The following is a 10,266-nucleotide window of genomic DNA, read 5'->3' on the forward strand; positions in this document are numbered from 1 at the left end:
TGCACACATATCTAGATGATGCTGCATACTATTTTGCGCAAAAACACAGTCGGTGTGTTCAACTTTCCACACATAACGAGAGGAACGAGAGGCACGCCCTGGTCTTTTGCTATTGGTTGTTAGAGACAAAGTAGAATTTGGTTGGTCAATTTTTACAACCGTTTCACGTGGGCGGAGCCCAGCGTTGCTATGTAGCCACGCTGCGTAATGCAAACGTTTCAACGTCATCGTTTGGAATGAACTGCGAACTCATCCAAAATTCTGACTCGTCATTTTTTAGGATAGTGTGTAGCATCTCCACACGGCCCCCTTGTCTTATTTCTGAGTGGTAACAAAATGGTATCAATCCAAAAATACATTAAGTTAGACTACTAGTCAAGCACCAAACTGAAAAGAAGACTAGTCCAACTAGACCATAGGTCTAAATAAAAATCGACGTATTCTTTCGCCATCTGTTCAAACATCTTTGATAGGTAAAATGTCCTGGCAATACTTCAGTAGATTGAATAACTTTCAATGCATCTAGAGCTAGGCCCTCACGTGGGAGATACTGATAACTACAACCCTTTGGATCTTCAGTAGCCGACCTACGTCACCGGGCTGTACATTTTGTTTCCCTTTCCATTGTTTCAAGTGAAACTAAGTCAGTCAATCACCAGATAAACTCTTTACGAGGTGTGAATGGAGATCAATGCATGTAACAGAAACCTTTCATTTAGAAAAATAGATAATGTAGATCTACATTCTGCGACAGTAATCACTCTGATTACATCTGCCTTTAATGTTTACAAGAGGACATTCACTACGTTATGTTCCCACATAATTTACATGGCCAAATGTATATGCAAACTGCTTATGTGAAAAATGTAATCAAAAATGTAAATGAAGTTTAGAAACATGCATACCAAGAGTTGAACTTCATCATGCAACCAAAATAAAGTACATGATGTCAATTTCAGATGAATAAGAGACAATTCAAGGGCAAAGGAACAATAAAGCAAGGACAAAGGTCAATCAGTTGTCAGAAAGTAATGCCACGTTCCTGTCATGTCGGAAACTCAGAAATGTTTGACTTGCTTGTTGTAGAAAAATTATTCAAAGTTTACCACTTGGCAAGTATCACAATCAACCAATAGGAAGCTCTACGCAAATAACTTGTTCATTTTAACTCGGAGGTTCTGAATTTCAGACATGATGTGAACGCAGCATAGAACTTTGCACCCGAGCTGCTTAAGTTTCCACTTTCTACGCATAACTAGAGGAACGCCCTGGTCTTTTGCTATTGGTTGTTAGAGATAAAGTCGAATTTGGTTGGTCAATTTTTACACCCGTTTCACGTGACCGGAGCCCAGCGTTGCTATGTAGCCACATTGCGTAATGCAAACGTATCAACGTCATCGTTTGGAATGAACTGGGAACTCATCCAATATTCTGACTCGTCATTCCTTAGGATAGCGTGTAGCATCTCCCTAATCTTATTTCTGTGTGGTAACAAAATGGTATCCATCCAAAATACATTAGGTTAGACTACTTGCTTGTCAAGCACTTACAAACTGAAAAGACTTGGCCAACTAGACTATCGGTATAAATGAAAATCGACGTATTATTTAACCATCTGTTCAAACATCTTTGAGAGGTAAAATGTCCTGGCAATTACTTCAATAGCTTGAACAACTTTTAATGCTAGGCCCTCACACATTCACAGGATTCACTATATATTTTTTTTGAGTCATTTAACAGACACTCTTATCCAGAGCGACTTACAGTTAGTGAGTGCATACATTATTATATATTTTTATACTGCCAAAACCAAAATAAAGTACATGATGCCAATTTTAGATGAATAGGAGACAATTCAAGGGCAAAGGAACAATAAAGCATTAAGGACAAAGGTCAATCAGTTGACAGTTAAACAGAAAGTGGACCTGCCCAAACAGACATTTGTTGAAGGTCACCAGTGCCTGTTTTTAACAGAAAACAACAGCCTCAAAGTTTGCCAACCCATCCCAATATCATATTTGCAAAACATTTACATATTTCCAGAAGAGAAGTGTATGTGGGAGTGTACATCTATTTATACATCTTCAGATAACGTACTAACATTGCCCTTTAAATATATTTAATGCCACCATACAGTATGTACATAGTGGTTATAAATCACATTCACAAATCATAACTTCAGTGCAATTCTGTGTATCAACAAGACATTTGAAATGTTAAGGTTGAAAAAACACAAACACCACTAAAAACAGATATCTGGCATCCAAAATTTGGCAATTTTACAACAGTACAAATCACTCACCATAATACAAATAAATTAAAGCTACATATTTTCTCTAAAGGGTATGGATCGCTAGCTTCAATAGCTCTGAAACTCTCTAATGTTAGTCAGGAACACTAAAGCAGAGCCTGCAACTTCTGGGACACACCTAAGACAACTATCTAGTCATCCATCCACATGACACTGATAGTCAGGCCCTATGCAGCAGACGCTTTGGGGGCTAGCGGATGCCTAGGATCTGCCAGCTCTTCAGCTGGTAGTGCCTCGCCACCTCCCCCAGGGTCTGGGCCCGCATGTTGGCTGCCTGCAGCCTCTTCTTCAGCCTCAGCTCCTGGCTCTTCACACTCTGCTTCTGATCGGGCCTCTGGTTCTCTTTGCTTTCTCCGGCAAAATGGACCTTCTTTCCAGGGGAGACGTTCTCCTCTCCCTCATCTAAGGGGCCAAGACGGCAAAGAGTTACAAATGTGGAATACGTTTTATTGAACTCTACAAAAAATATTTCAGATAAACCCTCCTTTGTAGGATGCCTCTGTGATTTGTCAGACTACCCAGAAATGTTCAAGTTTGTAATTTATCCAGAGGGGAAAAAAACACTGAAATTGGAGATAACTTGATGAGACACTTATCTAAATCAAATGTGTTTCCCCCTTTTATTTCATTTGAAAACACAGTTACCCCATGGCTACCGTATATTATATTGTTGAACTTCAATTAAGAAGCAAAACAAGTATCCCTCATTTACCTCCTGGTTCCCACCCCATGTTTGTTGCAGGTTTTATTGAAGTAAAAAAACAAACATTTACAAGGTTAAAATGTCTAAATAGACTAAAATACAGTAAAACGTTAAAAATCCCCCAATTACAGAAGTGAACACAATGCAATGCTCAGTTCTTCTCTATGTTCAGGGGGTCCAGAGGCCTTCGCTTGACTCCCATACCCATTTCATTGGAAGAGAGCGGTGGCAGGGCCTTCTGCTGTTTCACCAAGTTGTAGCTCTTCAACAAACTCTCCGCTCTGAAACAAAAAGAAAACATTGTTGGGAGTCAAAATGGATTATACCCGCTTGCAGTTTTATAGTAAGCAATGAGATTATAACACCAAAGCAGGAAGCAAAAGTAGCATTTAGCCCTAGGATTTAGTCTAATGTGACATTAAACAGCAGTTTGCTGCATTTCAAGTAAATTAAGTGATCCAAGGGAGCTCCGTTTTACCTGGCAAGCTTCTCATTTGATAGTCTCTCACGAACACAAAGCTCCTGCTCCCGCTCTGTAGGAGGAATGGAAACACATTCACCAGAGTTAAATTAATCATCCCTCAGGTTACAAACAATTCAGTCTGTGTACTCGGTAGCATAGCCAGTGACACATTGACTTCCTTTACAAGCAATCATTTCAGCAATCCACACCCAGCAACACTGACCCAAAAAACATGCTTGTTCCAACACTAGATGGTCTCGTCTGTGACTAGGACATTATAGGGACCAGGGTTGGGGTTGAATACATTTTCAATTCAGGACATTCATTGAAATGGACAGAATTGAGCCCAACCCTGATAAGGGCAAACAACACTCACGCTCGAGCCTCTCCTCGCGCTCCTTCAGGGCCTTCTCCCTGTGCCATAGCACCCGCTCCTTCAGCCTCAGTACTGCAATGGTAGGAGTGGTTGAAGACTCTGCAGGCTTTGGTTTCTCTGGATCGGCCGACCTCCTCCGGTGTCTTGCCTGCGCCCGCCTCTGCTCATCGGCGACCAGGTCCACCAACAGGCTGCTCTGGAGAATGGACTCAACTGAGGGCCTCAGGTAGTCCTGGCAACGAGGCACAACAGTCAAATCAACAAAGCAAACTGGCAGATTCAGTAGAACAGAGAGAAAGGGATTCAAATCTCTTGACGTTGAAATTGTATATTGAGCATAATTATGTGCTTGGAGATTCAGACAAACAATCAATCATCACCTCAACAGAAGTGCAGCAGTGAGGAGTTGCTCACAAGATGCCCTGAACTCTATATGGAGATTATCGGTGCTGTGAAACATATTCCAAACCTTTAAATGGAGCATTCTGGACAGGAGTGTATTCAGCTCCTCTGAATACCGGTAGGGGATTCTCCTAAACTTTCCCTCTCGGATCTTCTCTGCCAGCTCTTTTTGGTTATAAGCCGTGAAAGGAGGCCTACATGGAAGAAACGCATTCTTCAGACTCTAATCTAATGCATTGACTGGGGGATATTGAGTAAGAATATAATGACAGGCAAGGTAACTCACGATAAGGCACAGAGTTCGTACAACAAGCACCCCAGGGACCAAATATCCGATTTCTCATTGTAGGACATGCGATTCATTTGTTCCTGGAAAATATGAAAGTGTCCACACATGGACTGACTGATTAGACAACCTGAGCATTTCTCTCTAAAATCATTATGAAAAAAATAGTATCTACTTTTAAAACCATAATCATAGTTCGAGTCGGTATTGACTATTTCCCCATCGGGAAACACCATGGAGTACTCGTAGACCGCCAGCAAAATAAGCCTCTATTGACATGTTGCTTATGAGTGCATTTCACATAACTTTTGGATTATAAATTGGATTGTAAGGCTCGTATGAATGTCCTGCTTAATATAATGTTTGTCATTGTCGCCAATCAACTGCATTATACTTAAACACTTCAATCAGTAAAAATTCCCTTTGGCTAACTTTGCCACAACCTACATCAATGAGCATTAGCATTCTAGCTCAGTGGTTCCCAACCTTTTTCTGTTACTGTACCATCAAGTACATTTTGCTCTGCCCGGAGTAACCCTGAAGTACCCCCTCATGTGAATTTTATCAGTAAGCCTTTGGTCTCATGAGTCTTCTCTAGTACCCCTTGTGAATAGGCCAAGTACCCCCAGGGTCCTAGTACCCCGGGTTGGAAACCACTGTTCTAGCGAACTACTGCATCAAAAATAGATATTTTAAGATCACAAACAAATATAATCTCACCAACTGTTCAAGCAATAATCAAAACATTGTAAGCGTTTGAGAACCCCCCCCCCTCCCAAAAAACATAGTAAATCTAGGCTATGTTGAAAGGGCGCAGATGGCGAACTGCAGTTTTCCCCCACGGTGGCCATTCATGTGGCTACTTGTTTATGACATGAATAGCGACTCGGTGTATAGAAGGATTCACAATTGTATGATTGCCTTTGCTTTGGACTCACAGGAGACATGTAGTATGGGGTCCCGACGAAAGTCTTAGCGAAACTGGTATCATGGTTCAGGATTCGTGCAAGACCAAAGTCGCCAAGCTTGACATTCTGCTTGACATCCAGGAAGATATTGGCGGGCTTAAGATCTCTGTGCAGCACTGTGGCCCCACCATCGCTCCGGCGATGGCAGTCCTTCAGGGCAAGAGTGAGCTGTGCCATGACTCGCATGATGAATTCCTCCTCCAAGTAACGCCTGGACACCAGGAATACAACATACACGTTTTACTAGTCGCCTGTAAGAGATACGCATGATATGCACCATCCAACGAAATGCTTACTTGCAGGTTCCTTCTTGACAACGCAACAATAAGAAATAATAAAAAGATAATACAAACATAAAGTAAATGGCTCAGTAGAATAAACCTTTTAGCATCAGTATAATACAGGAAGGCACAATGTATAGTCCAATATTTAGACGTGTATTTGGGAAGGGGGGGATGGGGGGCAGTGTATAAACTGAGCAGTATAATAAGTGTCTGGTAGCAGCAGTTGTGATGTGTGTGTCTGTACAGTGCTACAGGAAAGTATTCAGACCCCTTGACTTCTTCCACATTTTGTTACGTTACAGCCTTATTCTAAAATGGATTCAATTGTTTTTTCCCCACTCATCAATCTACACACAATACCCCATAATGACAAAGCAAAAACAGGCTTTTAGAAATGTTACATTTACATAAGTATTCAGACCCTTTACACAGTACTTTAAAAAATAATATGTATTTATGTATTTTTATTTTTTAGGGGGTACTTCGTTGAACCACCTTTGGCAGCGATTACAGCCGAGTCTTCTTGGGTACGCCGCTACAAGCTTGGCACACCTGTATTTGGGGAGTTTCTCCCATTCTTCTCTGCAGATTCTCTCAAGCTCTGTCAGGTTGGATGGAGAGCGTTGCTGCACAGCTATTTTCAGGTCTCTCCAGAGATGTTCGATTGGGTTCATGTCCGGGCTCTGGCTGGGCCACTCAAGGACATTCAGAGACTTGTCCCGAAGCCACTACTGCGTTGTGTTGGCTGTGTGCTTAGGTCATTGTCCTGTTGGAGGGTAAACCTTTGCCCCAGTCTGAGGTCCTGAGTGCTCTGGATCTCTCTGTACATTGCTCCATTAATCTTTCCCTGAATCCTGACTAGTCTCCCAGTCCCTGCCACTGAAAAACATCCCCACAGCATGATGCTGCCACCACCATGCTTCACCGTAGGGATGGTGCCAGGTTTCCTCCAGACCTGACACTTGGCATTCAGGCCAAAGAGTTCAATCTTGGTTTCATCAGACCAGAGAATCTTGTTTCTCATGGTCAGAGTCCTTTAGGTGCCTTTTGGCAAACTCCAAGCAGGCTATCATTTGCCTTTTACTGAGGCGTGGCTTCTGTCTGGCCACTCTACCATAAAGGCCTGATTGGTGGAGTGCTGCAGAGATGGTTGTCCTTCTGGAATGTTCTCCCATCTCCACAGAGGAACTCTGGAGCTCTGTCAGAGTAACCATCGGGTTCTTGGGCACCTCCCTGACCAAGGCCCTTCTCCCTCGATTGCTCAGTTTAGCCGGGCAGGCCAGTTCTAGGAAGAGTCTTGGTGGTTACAAACTTCTTCCATTTAAGAATGATGGAGGCCACTGTGTTCTTGGGGACCTTCAATGCTGCAGGCATTTTTTGGTACCCTTCCCCAGATCTGTGCCTCGACACAATCCTGTCTCGGAGCTCTACGGACAATTCCTTCAACCTCATGGTTTATGCTCTGACATGCCCTGTCAACTGTGGGACCTTATCTAGATAGGTGTGTGCCTTTCCAAATCATGTCCAATCAATTGAATTTACCACAGGTGTACTCCAATCAAGTTGTATAAACATCTCAAGGATAATCAATGGAAACAGGATGTACCTGAGCTCAATTTCAAGTCTCATAGCAAATGTTCTGAATACTCATGTAAATAAGGTATGTTTTTGTGTTTGTAATACATTCTCAAAAATGTCTAATGCCTGTTTTCACTGTCATTATGGGGTATTGTGTGTAGATTGATGAAGGAAAAATGTAATCAATTTTAGAATAAGGCTATAACGTAACAAAATTCGGAAAAAGGGGTCTGAATACTTTCCGAATGCACTGTATGTCTGTGTGCATGAGTGAGTGCATGTGTGCTAAGGTGCCCCGTGTAGCTCAGTTGGTAGAGCATGGCGCTTGCAACGCCAGGGTTGTGGGTTCGTTTCCCACGGGGGGCCAGTATTAAAATGTATGCACTCACTAACTGTAAGTCGCTCTGGATAAGAGCATCTGCTAAATGACTAAAACGTAAATGTGCAGAGAAGCTCCTGCATGAACTGAAGCATCCAAACAATAAGTTATCAACCAATACTGCAACTTTGAACATGCCAAATGTACACCAAATGTACTTAATAAAAAGGAGAAGGTAACTACATTTGATGTATTATTATTTTCAGTCATGCCAACCCTCAAGAGTTTTCCTACAGGCTGGCAGACCCAGGTTCAAAACCCACAAAGGGTGTTGCACTGTCGCAGTTCTCTACCTAGGTGTCAGAGTGGAAGGCCATCAGATAGATGTATACATGATGGACGGACAAGGGAACCAAGGTAAATACGACAGCACAAAACACACACCTTTCTTTGATGCATCTGGTGATGAGGCTGGAGAGGTCGCCGCCTTCACAATGCTCCATAACGATGTACAGTGTGGTGTTGGTCCGGTCAATGATGCGGTCATAATATCTCACAATGTTTGGATGCTTCAGTTCACGCAGGAGATTGACCTCTGACACCAGCATCTGCTTCTCGCTCTCAGCCATTGTGCCGTAGTCCAACTCCTTCCAAACTAGAATCTATGACGAAACCCAGACACAACAGAACTAAACATGTATTGATTGGCCAATGCTTGTTGATTTTAGGAAACATTTAAAATATATACATAGTTAGTGTAGGCTATTTGCTAGCTACTTGTTTGTTTTACGTCAAATTCTGGCTTAGCTAAATGTTAGCAGTATGACACCTGCCATATCATGAAACTATACAGATCTTCACCGTTTTAGACAAACATGGCAAATGCTTTAGTTTTGCGGGTGTGGGGAGGTCTGGCTTTGTTCCCCGCTTTATGTCCAATGAGGTCATTTCTGAAAAAAATGTCTGTCCACTTAGGGGACACCGTTTGTCTCGTCTCAAGAGCACCCCCCAGTGGCAAACGTTACGCATGGGCTCTGGTTACCTTGCCAGGTGGCAATCAGAGCATGCAACGCAAACAGCTAGCTAACGTTGGTCGAACAACACCTTAAACAGCGAAACACTTACCTTCGCATCAGATTTCCTCCGTATTTTCTGACATTTGCCGTAAGATCCTGACCCTATGGTATACAACACCTCATAATCCTCAACACGAGATGGCATTTTGTCGTAGCGAACGTTACTTGTATCTAACTAGTTAGCTAAATCCAAAGGTTGCAATGCAAGGTAGCTAAAGCAGCTGGTTAGCGAAGGAGAGCAAAAACGTGTGCTCTCGCAATGACGACTATTCTGGACGTTTTCTTTGTTGAAATAACGTTAGTAGATGCTGGCTATATCTCTTCGATAACGTATTGATAAGCTAGCTAACTACTTGTCAAAACAACGTGTTCTGTTTTGATACCACAAGCAAGGATTGCTGACGCTGGTTTCAAATTGGTGGCTGAATTCTTCAATGTGATTGGTCCGCCTACTACATATAGGATATTCTGATTGGCTATAATGAAGACACAAGCTGCCGGTTGCTAAGCATCTGAAACCCGCGAGATTTGGCGCGGGTGTTTAAAGGGGAATAAATATTTTGCCGACGGGAACCGTTCTTTTTATACCTCAGTGACGGAAACGTTCTATCAAAGACAGTACGATTGCGTGGGAAATAGATTAGCATACTGCATTTGTCCAAATTAAAATGTAGTAATGTAATAAGTACACAGAACCTCACGTGTACATCTAAAATATGGAATCTTCACTTCCTGATTACCACAGAGTTTAAATAATCTAAACCATCTTTGACACCACATTTACATTTTTGTCATTTAGGAGACGCTCTTACCCAGAGCGATTTACTGGAGCAATTACGGGTTAAGTGCCTTGATCAAGGGCACATCGACAGATTTGTCACCAAGTCGGCTCGGGGATTCGGCTCGGGGATTCGAATCAGATACCTTTCAGTTACTGGCCCAACGCCCTTAAACGCTAGGCTACCTGCCACGACGCTGTGTGTATCTCACCACAAGGTGGCAGAAAAAGCAAACTCTACTTTTATCCTGCCCAATGAAACTGAAAACTGAAGGTGGCCACTGTCCATGCAAGTTAGAATAGAATAGCTTCGAGTGATTGTCTAGTACTGCCACACATCTATCTGATAACTATTCAAAGTACAACTAGGTCCATCTATGCCAGTTAGAATACAATATAATAAAATAAAACAGAATAGAATAGAAGAGAAGAGAATATTCAGTGTAAATAAAAAATACATTTTTTTTTGTGAACTGTACAATTCGTCTCAGAGTCTAGTGGACATCAAGATACAGACAGCCCTGAGCCCTCTCTGGTGTTTTTACATATGGCTAATTGACTTTATAATCATTTTCTGCTGCTTAGCGTGTCATTGTGAGAACACTGGGCAGCCAGGCAGAGTTCTCTGTCTGTCCCACAGTCCCAGAGCAATAATGAATATGATTGTCAGTCTGCATCATAAATCACTGCCAGGGTAGCAGTGTGTTAGATATTGATATAGC

At 42.3% G+C, this 10,266-nt stretch overlaps 1 protein-coding gene across 1 annotated transcript; it reads right to left on the minus strand.

Annotated features, from left to right (window-relative positions):
• Positions 1-739: 739 nt before the first annotated feature.
• On the minus strand, positions 740-9,178 carry nek2 (NIMA-related kinase 2). Its single transcript, XM_041865809.2, has 9 exons — positions 8,816-9,178; positions 8,135-8,352; positions 5,480-5,720; positions 4,542-4,624; positions 4,323-4,449; positions 3,854-4,085; positions 3,493-3,547; positions 3,219-3,295; positions 740-2,713 (listed from the first exon to the last, which is right to left on the minus strand). Exons 1-9 carry the CDS (start codon positions 8,909-8,911, stop codon positions 2,502-2,504), a joined length of 1,341 nt encoding a protein of 446 aa, XP_041721743.1. The 5' UTR covers positions 8,912-9,178; the 3' UTR covers positions 740-2,501.
• Positions 9,179-10,266: the final 1,088 nt, after the last annotated feature.

Source organism: Coregonus clupeaformis, chromosome 36 (assembly GCF_020615455.1).
Source record: "Coregonus clupeaformis isolate EN_2021a chromosome 36, ASM2061545v1, whole genome shotgun sequence".
Lineage (NCBI taxonomy): Eukaryota > Metazoa > Chordata > Actinopteri > Salmoniformes > Salmonidae > Coregonus > Coregonus clupeaformis.

Bases quoted from the DNA above. Each gene is read 5' to 3' on its own strand.
- nek2 (XM_041865809.2), bottom strand. From the start codon at position 8,911: ATGCCATCTCGTGTTGAGGATTATGAGGTGTTGTATACCATAGGGTCA. The intron at 5,721-8,134 runs GTGTGTGTTTTG...CCTGGTGTCCAG, and splicing joins ACCAGATGCATCAAAGAAAG to GCGTTACTTGGAGGAGGAAT. The intron at 2,714-3,218 runs GTATGGGAGTCA...TTGGCCCCTTAG, and splicing joins GCTCTCTTCCAATGAAATGG to ATGAGGGAGAGGAGAACGTC.